Source organism: Pelobates fuscus, chromosome 9, assembly GCF_036172605.1.
Source record: "Pelobates fuscus isolate aPelFus1 chromosome 9, aPelFus1.pri, whole genome shotgun sequence".
NCBI classification, from domain to species: domain Eukaryota; kingdom Metazoa; phylum Chordata; class Amphibia; order Anura; family Pelobatidae; genus Pelobates; species Pelobates fuscus.
Genome location: NC_086325.1, coordinates 161,607,553 through 161,625,326, shown reverse-complemented (window position 1 = coordinate 161,625,326; position 17,774 = coordinate 161,607,553). Strand labels below are relative to the sequence as shown.

The window sequence follows — 17,774 nt, the reverse complement described above, 5'->3', positions numbered from 1 at the left end:
TAGATTAACGGGAATGAATTAAAGAACGAAAATAAGTTAATGATGACTGCAAAGAAGGGCAGATGTTGGATTTTTCTAGATATATCTGCTCATTACGATGGCAGATGGATACAGATAGACACTGCACACTAACATGCGGTAAACAAGGTGGGAGAAAAAGGAGGTAAAAACAAAACCGTATCGTAAGATTGGAATAAGCACACATTGTCTCCAGAATTATATTAATTTGGGATCTCTTCCTAGAGCGGGCAGGGCTTCAGTTTACCATTTATACAAATAAGAGCGCAATTCAATGGCCTTCATCTTTGCTCCATATTAAATGCCTTCTGTCCACATTTAAAGGGACACTACAAGCACCATAACCACTTTGGATCAGTGTAGTGGTTATGGTGAAATGAAGCAATGGTGCCCGTCCTACTTTTTGGAACTCTGTCAGCCCTCATAGCCCGCCCCTTCCTCATGATCAATGGCAATTTGAATTTACACTTTTATACTACGTGTTCGATCCACCTTCAGGTCATTGTCATCCAGGAAGATACAATTGAGACCGATAGTGAAGAACTAAAAATTCCTCATTATCATCGTGGCTGAGGAAGTGGTGAAAGCTCTTACTCTATGCTGTAGTGGTTATGGTGCTTAGAGTGTCCCTTTAAGAATGATGCAGTCCATCAATGGCATGTGTTAGAGGATAATTAAAAACGTGTTTTGCTTACAATGTTGAGATTTACAATTTGCTCCAACTGATACCGAGCATAGGATGCTGCAGATATTTCGCGGGATATAGCGGGGTTACGTATACAGCGCATTGAGCAAAACTTGTAGAATTAATTATACCGTTGAGTTTCCAAAAAACAGGTAATTCAAGCATACAGATTTCCCCCTGCACCAGAAACATAATTGGGGACATGAGGATTGCAGAATGTCTAGTGCCAATCCAGTTCTATGGCGAAAAGGCTTCATTACACAACTTGCTACACACTTGTAGATTTATTCACTGAAGTCCAAACTGAAGAAATTTAAAGTCCCAATTGCAACTTCAAGACTAAAATAGTTAACCTGGAGAAATTCTCCAGGTCACGTGTAGTTAGTTTGACTAGTGTTGCCTATGCAGATTTGTATCACCTACATTTTGTAGTCAACATTCACATCCAGTTTGCACTAACGCAATAACAGTAAAATTCGGGGTGATCATTGTTGATAACAGTTCATTAACAATCTCCTAAAGCAGGGGTTCCCAATTTATTTTACCCATGGAACCCTTTGACATACTGTATCGACATCGTGGAACCCCTCACCCCCTCCCCCAGTAAAAATAATCTTTAAATAATTTGCGCCATTTTTTTTGTGTGTGTGTCAAGGTGTGTGTATCTGTGTTTGTATGTGCCAGTGTATGTATATGTATGTATCTGAAACACAGATACACACACTGGCACATAGTGGCACACAGATACACACACTTTGTGTGTGTGTATGTATGTATGTATATCTGTGTGTCAAAGTGTGTGTATCTGTGTTTGTATGTGCCGGTTTGTGTATCTGTGTTTGCATGTGCCGGTTTGTGTCAAGGTGTGTATCTGTGTTTGTATGTGCCAGTGTGTGTGTGTGTATCTGTGTGTCAGTGTGTATCTGTGTGTGTATGTATGTATCCGACACACAGATACACACACACACACTGGCACATACACACAGTGTCATATATACACACTGACACACTGTAACGAGTATATACCCCTACACGCAGGATCCAGCCAAACAGAAGACAGCACAGAGGAGAGATACGTCTACCGGACCTTAGAGTGGCCGGACTCGACGTAAAGGAGAAGTACAGAGTCAGGAGCGATCCGAGGTCAAGGGCACAAAGAGACAGCGTAAACGAGAACTAGCCGGGGTCTGGTACACAGGAATCAGCAAGCCGGCAAACAGTACAGACAAGGATAAAGCGGAAACGAAGTCAGAATACAAAGCCAAGGTCAAATACGGAGAAACACAACTGAACACAACAAGCACTAAAGGGAACTGTAGCAGAAACCACGATAGGGCAAGGAACTAAGGGAAAAGGGTAAGTATAAATAGGTTCAAAACTAATGTGATTGGCTCCTGTCACTTCCACACCCCCAAAAGGTAAGTGTATGGGGTGTGTGGGATGACAGGGGCCAATGGGAGCCTTTTGGCAATTTAGGCTCCCACTGTCTCTTTAAGAGCGCGCCCGAGACTCACGGCGCGCTCTTAGATTCAGGCGGGACATGTGACTGCATCTCGCGGTCACTGCCCGCCTTCCTGCCTGAAGCGTCGGATGAGCCGCGCGCGGCTCGTGCAGCCGCAGGACCGCGCGCGGCTTGAAGAGAGGACCGCGGCCGGCCCCTGGGAAAGGTGAGTAACGCTACAGTACCCCCCCTGAGGACACGCCCTCCGGGCGGGCAGGACTAGGTCGGGCAGGAAAACGTGAATGGAAAGAACGCACAAGGCGGGGAGCATGAACAGCATCAGCAGAAATCCAACTGCGCTCCTCAGGCCCATAACCCTTCCAATGTACCAAGTACTGAAGCCGACCCCTAAGGAAACGAGAGTCAATAACAGCAGACACTTCGAACTCCTCATGACCCTCCACAGAGACAGGAGGGGGAGGGGGAGTATGCCGGGTTTAGCGGTTGCGCACGTAAGGCTTCAACAACGAGGTGTGAAAAACATTAGGTATGCGCAGATTCTTAGGCAGACCCAAGGCATAAGAAACGGGATTAACCTTATGTATAATACGATAAGGACCAATGAAGCGGGGAGCCAATTTCATAGAAGGCACCCGGAGACGAATATTCCGCGTGGAAAGCAAAACTCTGTCCCCCACAACATAGGAAGGAGCCGCTCTGCGATGCTTGTCAGCCTGAGCCTTCTGGCGAGCAGCAGAGTCAACCAAAGAACGCTGAACCTGCCCCCAAGTATTACGCAAACCAGCCAAATGTTCATCCAGAACTGGCATGCCCTGTGAGGAGAATGCAGCCGGAAGAACAACGGGATGCTGGCCATAGGCGACGTTAAAAGGGCTTTGGCCGGAAGAATCATGAGTGGCGTTATTCCGAGAAAATTCAGCCCAAGGAAGCAGGTCAGACCAATTGACCTGATGGTGAGACACAAAACAACGGAGGTACTGCTCCAGAGACTGGTTGGCACGTTCAGCAGCTCCATTAGACTGGGGATGGTAAGCAGAAGAAAACGAGAGAGAAATACCCATTTCTGTACAAAAGGTCTTCCAGAACCTGGAAATAAATTGGCTACCCCTATCGGACACAATATAGATAAGGGAATGCCATGTAACCGAAATACTTCTCTAGCAAAGATAAGGGCCAGTTCCTTGGATGTGGGTGTCACGGTTCTCACCTGTTAGACAGACAGCCAGACGTGGTCGCTCCTGGAGTTCCCAACAGGGGACTTGAACCGGGGAACTTATCTGTCCTAGTCCTGCTTTCTGCCTCTGAGCCACAGCAGCTTTACACAGAGACTACTGATTCCGGTCCTGTTCACCCTGGCATGGTTACTACACCGGGGGCCGCACCTTGACTTGGCTGTGTCTCACCTGACTCTGATCGGTCATCAGCAGGGTATTTAAACCCAGCCTCGCCCTGTGCTCAGTGTCAAGTCTTTGATCTAGTGTTCCTGTTTTGTACCAGTGTTCCTGTTTATCTACTTCGTATTATTGACCCCGGCTTCTGACTCGTTTATTCTGACCTCTGGCATCCTTTGACCTCGGCTATCCCTCGACTATCCTGCTGCTTCAGTCCTTGCCTGTCCTGCGTGTTTGGTACTGCTTCCTGCACAGCCCCCGTGCACAGACCCACAGGCCAGGTGAATTCTTACCTGACCACCTCGGCCTGTGGCTATCTGCAAGGGTGAGCAACATATCTGCGCTACAGACTCCCAACTCAGGTAAGACCCTGACAGTGGGCAACTTGCGAAGAGACACAAAGTGAGCCATTTTGGAAAACCGGTCAACTATCATCAGGATGACTGTGTTACCATTCGAAGGGGGTAATTCAACAATAAAATCCATAGATAGGTTGGACCAAGGTCTCTCGGGAACGGGTAACGGATGCAACAGCCCACAAGGAACTCTACGAGAGGATTTCATACAGGCACAAGTAGTACAAGCACTTATATAGTCAGTAACATCCTTACGTAAGGTATCCCACCAGAAATACCGAGAAACGGCTGACACTGTTTTGGAAATACCAGGATGTCCAGCAGTCTTAGTATTGTGATACAGTGACAGAATATCCCGTCTCTCGGGAACGTCAACGAACAATTTATCATTAGGCCTCTCGCTAGGTGCCATGCTTTGTTTCGCTTGTATGGCCTGCAATAGGGACGAGGAAATAGATAATACAGTAGTAGCTATTATCCTGTCTGGGGGAATGACAGGAGTAATATCAATCTCCTGTTTGTCAATAGTTTCAAACTGTCTGGACAGAGCGTCCGCTTTAGTGTTCCGATCACCTGGCCTATAGGTGATTATATAATTGAAATGGGACAAGAACAGTGACCACCTAGCCTGCCTGGAAGACAATCTTTTAGCTTTGCTAAGGTAGGACAGGTTCTTATGATCCGTAAATATGAGGATGGGATCCTTAGTGCCTTCTAACAAATGTCTCCATTCTTTGAGTGCTAAAATGATAGCAAGGAGTTCGCGATTACCCACATCATAATTCTTCTCTGCTTTGGACATTTGTTTAGAAAAGAAGCCACAAGGATGCAATGGCTTTTCAGGAGACTCTCTTTGAGATAAAACAGCACCTACCCCGATATCTGAAGCATCAACTTCAAGTATATAGGGCAATGAGGGGACAGGATGCTGTAAAATGGGTGCAGAGGCGAACGTAGTCTTAAGGAAGTCAAAAGCTTGAAGTGCCTCGGTAGACCAGACACGAGTATTGCCATCCTTTTTTGTCATACGAGTAATAGGTGCTACAATAGACGAAAAACCTTTGATAAAACGTCTATAATAATTAGAGAAACCCAGAAAACGCTGGATGGCTTTTAGACCTTGCGGCAGAGGCCATTCTATGACAGCAGCGAGCTTCCGGGGATCCATACGAAAACCCTTAGCGGAAATCACATACCCCAAAAACTGGACTTCGGATTGGTCGAATAGACATTTTTCTAATTTACAATAAAGATCATTAGCAAGAAGGGTCTTCAGAACGGTCGTAACATGTCTGTGATGAGTGTGTAAGTCTGTAGAATATATTAAAATGTCGTCTAAGTACACAATAACGAATGAGTGAATAAAGTCTCTCAAGACATCATTAATAAACTCTTGGAATACTGCTGGGGCATTGCAAAGCCCAAATGGCATGACGGTATACTCATAATGACCTGACCTAGTGTTAAAGGCTGTCTTCCATTCGTGGTCCTTTTTTATACGTATCAAATTGTATGCTCCTCTAAGATCTAATTTGGTGAATACCGTAGCATGTTTGAGCCTGTCAAACAATTCTGTTATTAATGGTATAGGGTAAGCATTTTTGATGGTGATTTTATTAAGACCTCTATAATCAATGCAAGGTCTTAAATCACCTTCTTTCTTCGATACAAAGAAGAACCCCGCTCCAGCCGGAGAAGAGGATCTCCTAATAAATCCCTTATCTAATGATTCTTTAATATATTCCTCCATGACACGGTTTTCTTGAACCGATAAGGGGTACACCCTGCCCTTTGGAGGTATAGTGCCAGGCAACAAGTCAATAGCACAATCGTAGGGTCTGTGAGGCGGTAATTTGTCAGCCTCTCTTTTATCAAAGACAGTCTTTAAAGATAAATACTGAGAGGGTATAGCCGTAGACAAAGGAGGAGTGGTAGGAACATTAATAGAATTCACAGGCGTAACTTCAATAGTACACGATTCATGGCAGGCCTCACTCCATGATTTTATCTGCCCTGTCTCCCAGTCAAAAATGGGATTGTGGGCACGTAACCATGGATACCCTAACACTAACTGTGAAGAGGGAGAGGTGATGACCTGGAACCGAATGGTTTCATAGTGTAAAACCCCTGTGTACATGTGTAACGGTGCAGTCTCATGAGTAACAACTGGAGATATCCATGGTCTACCATCTATGGCCTCAACGGCCAAGGGTATCTCCTTCTCCCTGATGGGAATGTTGTTTTTCTTTACAAAACCAGAGTCTATAAAATTCTCAGCTGCTCCAGAGTCAACCAGGGCGTATATATTTTCAACTATACAACTCTCTCCCATATGTAAAGAAACAGGGAGAAGCAATCGGTTAGGAGGCAATGTAGGAGACTTAGAAATCACACCCAAGGCCAGTCCCCTATAAGGTCTTAGGTGCGAGAGTTTTCCGGGAGCAAAGGACACTCCTTTACCATATGGTCTCTCTAACCACAATATAGGCAGAGTCCCTCCCTTCTCCTATGTAATTTTTCATTATCAGAGAGTTTGGCAACCCCTAATTGCATGGGTTCCTCTTCAGATACTTTTACACTCTCCGGTGTATTAACTCTGGGGTGAATAGGTGTAACAAAACGTCTATTCCGGTTCTTGGTATAGAGCCTGTCACGAATCCTATTATCTATATCGATGAGGTAGTCAATAAGGTCCTCTAAGGCAACAGGAAGTTCCTTAGCTGCTACCTCATCCAATATAGAGTCTGATAAGCCTTCCATGAAGGCAGTAGTTAACCCATCGTTGGTCCAATCTACCTGTGAGGCAAGGGTACGAAACTGAATAGCGTAATCAGCCACAGACCTAGAACCCTGTTTAACCCTCATTAATGCTCTTGCGGCATTCTTAGACCTTTTCATAGTGTCAAAAGTTCTGCGAAAAGCTGTAAGGAAACTGTGAAAGTCATGCACCATAGGTCCATTAGCCTCCCAAATAGGGTTTGCCCATTCAAGTGCTTTGTCGGTAAGTTGGTGCATAAAGAACCCAACTTTAGACCTCTCTGTGGGAAATGAACGTGGATACATCTCAAAATGAAACTCTATTTGGTTAATGAACCCTCTGCATGTCTTAGAATCCCCTCCATACCTAGGAGGAGGCGTTAAATGGGCCGTAGCATTAGGCACAGTCGATACTTCAGGAAGCAGGGGTGTAGGAGGGTTAGGTGCGGTTGCTGGAATGGTCCTAGCTAAGAGCGTCTGGAGAGCCTGAGCTATCTGATCCATACGGTGATCCTGCTCTACAAATCTAGCCTCATGGGACGCCATCTGTTGAGCTAAATCTGCGGGGTCCATGGCCCTATCGTAATGTAACGAGTATATACCCCTACACGCAGGATCCAGCCAAACAGAAGACAGCACAGAGGAGAGATACGTTTACCGGACCTTAGAGTGGCCGGACTCGACGTAATAGGAGAAGTACAGAGTCAGGAACGATCCGAGGTCAAGGGCACAAAGAGACAGCGTAAACGAGAACTAGCCGGGGTCTGGTACACAGGAATCAGCAAGCCGGCAAACAGTACAGACAAGGATAAAGCGGAAACGAAGTCAGAATACAAAGCCAAGGTCAAATACGGAGAAACACAACTGAACACAACAAGCACTAAAGGGAACTGTAGCAGAAACCACGATAGGGCAAGGAACTAAGGGAAAAGGGTAAGTATAAATAGGTTCACAACTAATGTGATTGGCTCCTGTCACTTCCACACCCCCAAAAGGTAAGTGTATGGGGTGTGTGGGATGACAGGGGCCAATGGGAGCCTTTTGGCAATTTAGGCTCCCACTGTCTCTTTAAGAGCGCGCCCGAGACTCGTGGCGCGCTCTTAGATTCAGGCGGGACATGTGACCGCATCTCGCGGTCACTGCCCGCCTTCCTGCCTGAAGTGTCGGATGAGCCGCACGCGGCTCGTGCAGCCGCAGGACCGCGGCCGGCCCCTGGGAAAGGTGAGTAACGCTACACACACACACATAGGCACATACAAACACACTGATATAAACTAGCACATACACACACACACACACTCTCACTGACAAAACACACAATCTTTGACAGACACACATACACTCACTGACAAACACACATACACTCTCACTGACAAACACACATACATACACACACACACACACTCACTGACAAATACATATATAAACTCCTTAACAGACACAGTTTATTTACTTTTTTAAATTTCACTCCACTCAGCCTCCCTACCTTTGGGAGTGCTGACATGGAGTCTCTATTTCCCTTGGGTCCAGTGGGGCTGCTGGGCTGAGCCGCTGGAGTGTGGGAGGCGAGGGAGCAGTGATCTTCCTGCTCAGCTCCCACTCCTCCCTCTTAATTATCATGGTGGCCATTTTGTTTCCCGAAATTTTGGCGGAACCCCATTTGTGTCTGGGGTTCCGCAGGACACCAATTGGGAAACACTGTCCTACAGAGTTAATTTGTGACTGACTTAAGAAAAATAAATATAATAAACAAAGAGTGAAAAATAAGTGGCACACTAAAAATTGTATGAACGCTGTGTAACTGTCTGTTTTACCTGATATCATAACCGTACATATCCTTCTCTGGACGGCCATGAATAATCCAATGAGCCAACTCTTTGCCGCAACCTCCTCCCAGCATCATACCTGGGGAACCAGAGGAGCAGTCATAGTAAAATTGTCTGAACATTGATTCACAGCAAATTATCACACATCTAAGGTCCCGGCTTAGAAAAACAAAACAGATAAAGCTTGCCAATGAGCTAGCTGCTTTTTCAGCACAAGCGAGAAATAAACAGAGCGTCAATAACGCGCAAACCTTATATAAAAAGACAAGGTGGCTGCATGTGATACTACGCACAGCGATTAAAAACAAACAATCAGCGCCCTTCAAGTCTTGAAAACATGTAGGAATTATACCTACAGCGAGAACTCCCCAGCCAGCGCAGATTCCACGAACGAAGAATACGGTTAATAAAGCTAACAGAGATTTGCGGTCTTCGGGATTTTTTTTTTTTTAAATAGCGTCCTGTAGAGGAAGATGAATGTTCTGACATCTTTATTAACCTTCGTAGAAATCGCTGCATGCCTCGCTATTAAAGAAACTGCATACAAGCTACCAGCGCGCATGCACAGTGATCCTTTAACATTTAAAGGGAAATGATCACTTTCCAGGATATTTAATATTCTGTTGATTTGTCCCCTATGTTTTACAAATAGGGGATTGTGAAGGCGGAAAGATCTAATTAAATGTAGAAAACCACACCACTGGATTTACCGCTATCCTGGCACTGGGTGCCTCCATCTTGGCTTCCTGTCAATCATTGTCATAGTCTCCACCTCTTGCTGTCACTAAATATAAAAAGGGGAGAAGAAACCGAGTTTCTGTTTCTCTCCCTCCAATGCCAAGTGTGACGTGGCTGGGCCAGGACAGGACTGGAATGTGATGTCACTGGCCACATATTTAATGTACATTTAAAAAGAAAAAAAACAATTTAAAATTTGCTTTTTTTTTTTTGGGTTGCAAACAGTTTGGCCTTATAGCAGGTGTTTCAATGACAATTGGATTTTCTAAACCATCTACCCGTATCTACCTTCATTGTCATTGATGGAGAGTGTTAGAGGGCCGTCTCTATCCGATTAACCCCATCACTGCCTTATGTTTTGAGTTTGGTTGACATTCAAAGTAAAGAAACTGTAACCTCACATAACGGGAGAATAATTCTGTGCTTGGGGTTTTCACTGAACTGAGGATTGCTCCACTCACCTGCGCTGTTAAACCCGCAGCCAAGGAAAAACCCTCGTACTTCAGGAGACTCCCCCATGAGTGGCTTGTGGTCAGCAGTGAAGGATTCTGGGAAACAGAAAGGCATGGAATTAACGAGTGTTAGTACAGTAGGTTAATGGGGTAATTATGTCACAAGTTTACAATGAATTGACATCGACGTTGGTTCAAATCTCACAAGTGTCAACTTCCATTGCTACAATCTTACTTACAGCCGATGGAAAGACACAAATGGGATTCACAAACATAGCTGAAGGAAGAGTGTTACATTGTGTATGTGTGTCAGTATGCATTCTGTAGGGATGTTTCGAGCAGTATCCTTATTGGAAAATGAATACTGAATACTAAAGGCCATTGTGCTGTTTTAAAGGGATACTACACAAATCTAAAGCACTTCAGCTTGCTCTTTATATGTGAAGAATCCCCTTCTCCCCCCTTATACTGGCAATGTTATGAACCAACATTGCTAAACCCCAGCTGTCGGACAGCCGGTCCTGTTACTTCCTGGTTCGGTCAGCTCAGTGGAGATTAACTCAAGTGGCAGCAATTGCCCAGAGCACCTGCCTTGCAAAGACTTCTCATTGAGCGCCAAAAAATTCCACAGGGCTGTACAATAGGTGCATTAATAGGCAAGTATTACAACAAGACGAGCTGAAAGCACAGGAACAGAGGGTGTTGAAGGCCCGGCTGAAACAAGCTTACATTCTAGAGGGTCTGTTGGGGTGTTATACCCACGAGCAGCTGGGTTGTCACAGCTGAGTCTCCTTTCCCATGTGTGTTCATAGCCCAGAGTGATTAAAGCTCCCTGCCGCTGTAGTATCGCTTTCTCACCCAAACACTAGCCGAGACTTAATGAAGGTTGAAGAAGAACAGGTTTTTTTATTGTCACTTTTTTATACCTGGGGCCTAAACAGGAGGTCCCAAGGAGAACAATGGGATTGCGACATCCTTAGCGCGTTGGTGTCAGTACCTGAACAGGTAATTTCATTAGCAGACAGACACCTTGACACCAGACTAATAATAACCACACAAAACTTAGAGTTCCTATGCCTACATCCCCACAACTGTGCCACCCCGAAAAAGATCTCTTCTGAGAGCCCAATCTGTGCAAAAAGCGCTCGGATCGGATGTTTCTAGACAGAGTGAGATGGAAGGTGAAGTTTTCAGTGGGCTGTGACCATCCTTCGATCTGGCTGAGAATTCCACAGCGCTGGGTAGAAACCCTGGTCACATTATGGCACTGTCGGTCGGTACATGGGGCTCCCTCAAGTCCTTGGTGTCGTTCGATGCCGCACCACCTTCTCTGTCATCCCTCCAAAAAGGCCGTGATAGGTGTATCTGGGACTGAGAGGGCCGGTGTCAAAGTTTAATCGGACCGCGACAACTCTGCTATTCGGTCATGAGTTGCAGAGGGTTTGAGGGTTGCTCCCGGTCAGGCGCATCGTGCCTCAGTGGGTTCCCGGCCGGCCTATGAATGCTCCTGGGCCATGGAAAAGGGGCGCTGGACTGGTAGGCACGGACTGGAGGTGTAGATAATAGTGATACGGTCCTTTTGGAGTAAGGTTGGGAGACATGCTCCGGTCATAGGTGACCAGGTGGTCTGTCACATCTGCAAATAGTAATTATTTATTTATTTTTAAACTTTATTTGGGGGAGGCAGTGGAATGACCTTTTAAGATGAGAAAACGTAGCAGTTTGGCAGTCTGTGTTACTGCTACCAATGTAACTATATGGGCAGTTAGAGAAGCAAATATTTTGCAGTTTGTTCACAATCCTTTGTCCTCTGAAGCCAATCTCCTGCTGCTGTGTGCGCATCTGCATGTGCTCTGGGAAACTGGCCCAGATTTGGGGGCGGGGGGTGAAAGCTGGTCCGCAAGCTTAAGGTTATAGGGGGTAGAGGCATAGCTTGTGCTTGTTTCCATTTTCATGTCGCTGTAGCTATGAAGACAAAGTCAATCTTACTTTAATCCTTATGTTTGATCCACCCAAACCAACTTTTTGTGGTAAAATCACTGTTAAATGTGTAGATTGCTGTCGCACACAAATTATTTGGACAATGCTGAATATAAACACAAATCAAAAAAGACAGAAAGAAGGTGTGCGCAGAGCTTTGCTAAAAGGAGCTTACAATCTACAAATCTTATTTAGTTTATTTAATCTTCATAAAAAGGGATTGATCTAGTCAGAAGTGATTAACTGTTTGCGCGCCAGAGATAAGAAATCTGGATTCTGGAACAAATTTAAATGGGAGGTAGGTCGCAGGTCCTAGGATGCAATTTGATGCAGACGGATGTGACCTGCTGGACTACAACTCTTATTTCCTCAGCCGACCATGACGATAGCTGGGAAATCATTCGCGAAATAACGGATTTGAAATAAGATTTATTTTCTTGAGAATGCGCATGCTTTTTAACCCCTTAAGGACCAAACTTCTGGAATAAAAGGGAATCATGACATGTCACACACGTCATGTGTCCTTAAGGGGTTAAAATGTTTTTCTGGTGCGTTCCATTGACGCAACAGTTATACAAGGATTTGAACTCGTATACTTGAAGGGTTAATCAGTTCCAAGCGTTCGGCTTGATTGACATTTGCTAAAGTAGAGATATTCCGAAAACCAGGCTCATGCATGGCCCGAGGGCCTGGGAAGCTGACACATGCTCTACGGTACGGGAAAATAGTCAGCAATAGGCAGAGGAAGAATAAAAAATACATAATGCTGCTTCACTGGATAAGTAGAGGAGAAAAGAAATCTACAAAAGAGACAAAAGCCCGTCGGGAATGCTGTCTATAAACACACCTCGATCAGGCCAACTCTGCATATTTCCAAAGCATCTCCCTTGTAAATGTCATGTTTCATCTAGTTAGGAAAAGTAAATGTGACCCAGTTATCCCCGACCGTGACTGTACAAGATGACACTGCAGGACAGAGTGGTCCAGCTCCCCCTCCTTTAGGTCTTCCATTGGCCTGACTAAAAGATGCGATTTACAGATACCCAGCAGAGCCGAGTGAAGACGCGAGACGCGGATCCCCCAAAGAGTACTTATTGCAGAGTGAATCAAGCAGAACATGAACTCCAGAATAAATGGCAGAGTCTATCTGCTACCTGATCCCCTGGGAAAAGTGAATGAACACTTCATTAACGACACGGCTGTGTCTGCGGTGAGAAATCACATGGAGGCGGGGGTGGGGGGGGCGGATTGTAACAAGTAGACTCAACATGCCACCAGATCAATGGGCTACGGGACCCTCAAAGCAGCTCTCTGCACAGTGTTAATAAGTCAGTACTGCATGTTTCGCTAGTAAATGTAACCTGTTTCGCAAACAATTGGCATTTTCCTTGTCAATAGTCCTGAGTGAATTACCTCAATTTTGTAGTTCACATTAACCCACCAGTAGTCTGACAGTAACAGATGACACACAGTTTGCGGGGCGTTAGGATAAACTGATGGAATCGTTCTGAGCTTTCTGTCATTTGGAAGGTAAAGATCATTAGAGGTTACATGGTAATGGGGAAGAGTATGCTGCAAAACAGAAATCAATATTAGCGCCTTGATAAGCGTCCTATTGATTGGATGCTTAGTTTAGCTCTGATAATGTATTAGTCTTCTGCCAAGTCACCCAGTCTTAGTTACGCGCCCAGTTTACACTTGTAACATACTGTATTCAGGGGTGTAGATTACACAGAGCCTAGATCACAATCAAAGGGCCGCGGATGGGGGGGGGGGGTTAGTTTTCAGACTCAAGGAATCTGAGCAACTGGAAATGTTTCATTTTATACATTTAGTTTCTTTTCACTGCAATTAATTGTGAAAATATAGTGTGTGTCTCACACACAGACACACACACACACACACACACAGACATACACTCACACACAGACACATTCTCTCCAATTATTAGCCGTTTAGTGACTATGTAGCAAGCCTGCATAAAATTATCCACCATGGGAGCTAAGCTGAAGTGAGATAATAAAGAGATTATATTGTGATTTGACCCGAGCCACTAAATGTGACTGACTGCTCCATTGAAATATGGCTTTAGGAACACTGGATTTTCCTATTTTATGTATGTAGTGAACCTGGTAGAATGAAAATAGAAAATTTTCCCCCAAAAAAACTAGGAACTAAAATTGAATGAAAAAAAGCTTCAGGTCTGCGATTTCAGCCTAAATGTTGCAATTTATTAATCGCGTTCCAATTTAGCGAATAAATCCCATTGTTGAATCCTCAGAGGATTCACTAGAAATCTATCGATCATACACAAGACAGACGGTGCCCATCACAGTGAATACGGGCAAAAAAAATATTACGCACAGAACAAATATATCGGTAGTTTTACAAATGACGCACTATGCCGGCTTGTATAGGCTTGCTATTAAAGAATCAAAACATTTTAAAATACTTATGAAGGAAACTGAAGTGTATTAAATTGCACTTGGTAATATGTACCGGGGCTGGATCGAGTCATTTGATGAATTACGATTACTTTCTATTACTGTCATCCAGAGATAAACGACGAGATGCTGAACTTACTCTCCGAGATTATTTTATACTTGCAGTTCATTAAACGGACTGCGTTTGTTCACTTATAATTATCGCTAATTACAAGAAAAGGAATCCAGAGTTTTTTTAGACTGTACTAATAAATCTCATATATTAACTGGTCCAAGGCTCGTCACAATGATTAGGAGACATGCACTGCACTTTGCTGCCACCTAGAGGACACACAGACCTTAACAATAATTTGGGGGCCCTAAATATATTTAGCGAAATGCTCTTATTAGAATTAGGGTTTATTTACTCTGATTATTAAATTGCAATGTATCCATTGAACTAAACCTTACACTGCTACGAGAATCCAGAGTAATTATATATATATATATATATATAAAAAAAAAAAAAAAACGTATTTTTGTTATTATTATTGATATTAATGCCTCTTCTTCAAACACACTGTTGCGGATTTAGACAATGGTATTGCCTTTCTGTACACGTTTTTCTGTTGGCTTATCACTGTATTGTAATTTACTTAATTCAACAATAAAGTTTAGATGTAAAGAGATTATTATGAGTTCTCTTTGGGGCTATATTTGTAAAAGCAGGCTAGCGTGCTTGGGTTAATAACCCCGAATGGTAATGTGAGCTCACACTCTAATTCCATTTGACGAGACAAATGGTTCACTTAATCCTGCCAATGCTAAAAGGTAAAGACTAATTATTAAAGATACAGGTACATCATGTAGGTTAGTTAGTTAGTAACTCCAAGCACCATAACCACTTCAGTGATTTGAAGTGATCAATGTGCATAAAGTGACAGACAATGGCAGAATTCCCCCGCCAACATGCTGCCTACATCCTCCCCTCAGTCCGCCATCCAGGACAACCATCCCACTTTAGCAAGGGTTGTGACGTCAGCAGAGGAGGATCGGGTCTGCAGGCAGAACTTGCCCTGAGCTCTGCAACAGTAGTTTTAGTTTTGTATTTTTACCCCCATTTTTTAAAGGGGGGATGGTGATATAGATTTTCTTTTTGCTCCAATAATACAGTGTTGCACCCCAAAGGTTTACGAGACGATTGAACTACAACTATCAGAAAGTTCTGCTATGCGGGTACTTATGGGTTAAGCTCTGCCCTGCCAAACAAAGTCATGGGGGCACGATCATTAGCCAAGTCTATACCTGAGAGTGCACAAACAGGAAAGCTTTTTGGGGAAAATGGGAACACTTTTAATTTTGTTTAATTTACATTTTTTTTGCATATATTTTAATATAAATCGGAAAAAAAATACATACGGTAATGTTTCATACTCATCCTTTTGTGTTTAGAACTCACCCGGACCACACACTGTAGATTTAATACCAGTATTCTCGAGTGCTGGAACTCTGTTAATTGCCCCATTAATATGCTGTGTAAAGACATCCCAATCCAGATCAAAGAGACCGAAGGCGAAGGTGTCTGAAACCTTACAGAGGGAAGAATTGATATATAATCAGGATGCTCTCACACACCTCTAACTGTATTATTTTATACAATGAGAGTGTAACGAAAACTCTCTGTATTATGTTACAATTCTTCTTTCTCAAACAACGGAGAATGAAGATTTCTAAACACATTTATTGTAGTTTAAAGACACAGTACTGGGAGTATTATTGCTGTGGAGCTCTGTTATACACTCAGACACATTACTGGGAGTATTATTGCTGTGGAGCTCTGTTATACACTCAGACACATTACTGGGAGTATTATTGCTGTGGAGCTCTGTTATACACTCAGACACATTACTGGGAGTATTATTGCTGTGGAGCTCTGTTATACACTCAGACACATTACTGGGAGTATTATTACTGTGGAGCTCTGTTATACACTCAGATACATTACTGGGAGTATTATTACTGTGGAGCTCTGTTATTCACTCAGACACATTACTGGGAGTATTATTGCTGTGGAGCTCTGTTTTACACTCAGACACATTACTGGGAGTATTATTGCGGTGGGGCTCTGTTATATACTCAGACACATTACTGGGAGTATTATTGCTGTGGAGCTCTGTTATACACTCAGACACATTACTGGGAGTATTATTGCTGTGGAGCTCTGTTATACACTCAGACACATTACTGGGAGTATTATTGCTGTGGAGCTCTGTTATACACTCAGACACATTACTGGGAGTATTATTGCTGTGGGGCTCTGTTATACACTCAGACACATTACTGGGAGTATTATTGCTGTGGAGCTCTGTTATACACTCAGACACATTACTGGGAGTATTATTGCTGTGGAGCTCTGTTATACACTCAGACACATTACTGGGAGTATTATTGCTGTGGAGCTCTGTTATACACTCAGACACATTACTGGGAGTATTATTGCTGTGGAGTTCTGTTATACCCTCAGACACATTACTGGGAGTATTATTGCTGTGGAGCTCTGTTATACACACAGACACATTACTGGGAGTATTATTGCTGTGGGGCTCTGTTATACACACAGACACATTACTGGGAGTATTATTGCTGTGGGGCTCTGTTATACACTCAGACACATTACTGGGAGTATTATTGCTGTGGAGCTCTGTTATAGGCTCAGACACATTACTGGGAATATTATTGCTGTGGGGCTCTGTTATACATTCAGACACATTACTGGGAGTATTATTGCTGTGGGGCTCTGTTATACACTCAGACACATTACTGGGAATATTATTGCTGTGGGGCTCTGTTATACATTCAGACACATTACTGGGAGTATTATTGCTGTGGAGCTCTGTTATACACTCAGACACATTACTGGGAGTATTATTGCTGTGGAGCTCTGTTATACACTCAGATACATTACTGGGAGTATTATTGCTGTGGAGCTCTGTTATACACTCAGACACATTACTGGGAGTATTATTGCTGTGGAGCTCTGTTATACACTCAGTCACATTACTGGGAATATTATTGCTGTGGGGCTCTGTTATACATTCAGACACATTACTGGGAGTATTATTGCTGTGGAGCTCTGTTATACACTCAGACACATTACTGGGAGTATTATTGCTGTGGAGCTCTGTTATACACTCACACATTACTGGGAGTATTATTGCTGTGGAGCTCTGTTATACACTCACACATTACTGGGAGTATTATTGCTGTGGAGCTCTGTTATACATTCAGACACATTACTGGGAGTATTATTGCTGTGGAGCTCTGTTATACACTCAGACACATTACTGGGAGTATTATTGCTGTGGAGCTCTGTTATACACTCAGACACATTACTGGGAGGATTATTGGTGTGGAGCTCTGTTATACACTCAGACACATTACTGGGAGTATTATTGCTGTGGAGCTCTGTTATACACTCAGACACATTACTGGGAGTATTATTGGTGTGGAGCTCTGTTATACACTCAGACACATTACTGGGAGTATTATTGCTGTGGAGCTCTGTTATACACTCAGACACATTACTGGGAGTATTATTACTGTGGGGCTCTGTTATACACTCAGACACATTATTGGGACTGGGAGTATTATTGCTGTGGAGCTCTGTTATACACTCAGACACATTA

General features: G+C 43.7%; 1 protein-coding gene across 3 annotated transcripts in view; it reads right to left on the bottom strand.

Annotated features, from left to right (window-relative positions):
• Positions 1–17,774, bottom strand: part of SARDH (sarcosine dehydrogenase) — an 84,376-nt gene that overhangs the window by 48,770 nt on the left and 17,832 nt on the right. For all 3 annotated transcript variants that reach the window (XM_063432910.1, XM_063432912.1, XM_063432913.1), the window contains exons 8-10: positions 15,548–15,677; positions 9,695–9,781; positions 8,484–8,574 (exon numbers count right to left, since the gene is read on the bottom strand). In XM_063432910.1, the coding sequence (XP_063288980.1) occupies positions 8,484–8,574; positions 9,695–9,781; positions 15,548–15,677 (308 nt within the window). The remainder of the gene's footprint in view (positions 1–8,483; positions 8,575–9,694; positions 9,782–15,547; positions 15,678–17,774) is intronic.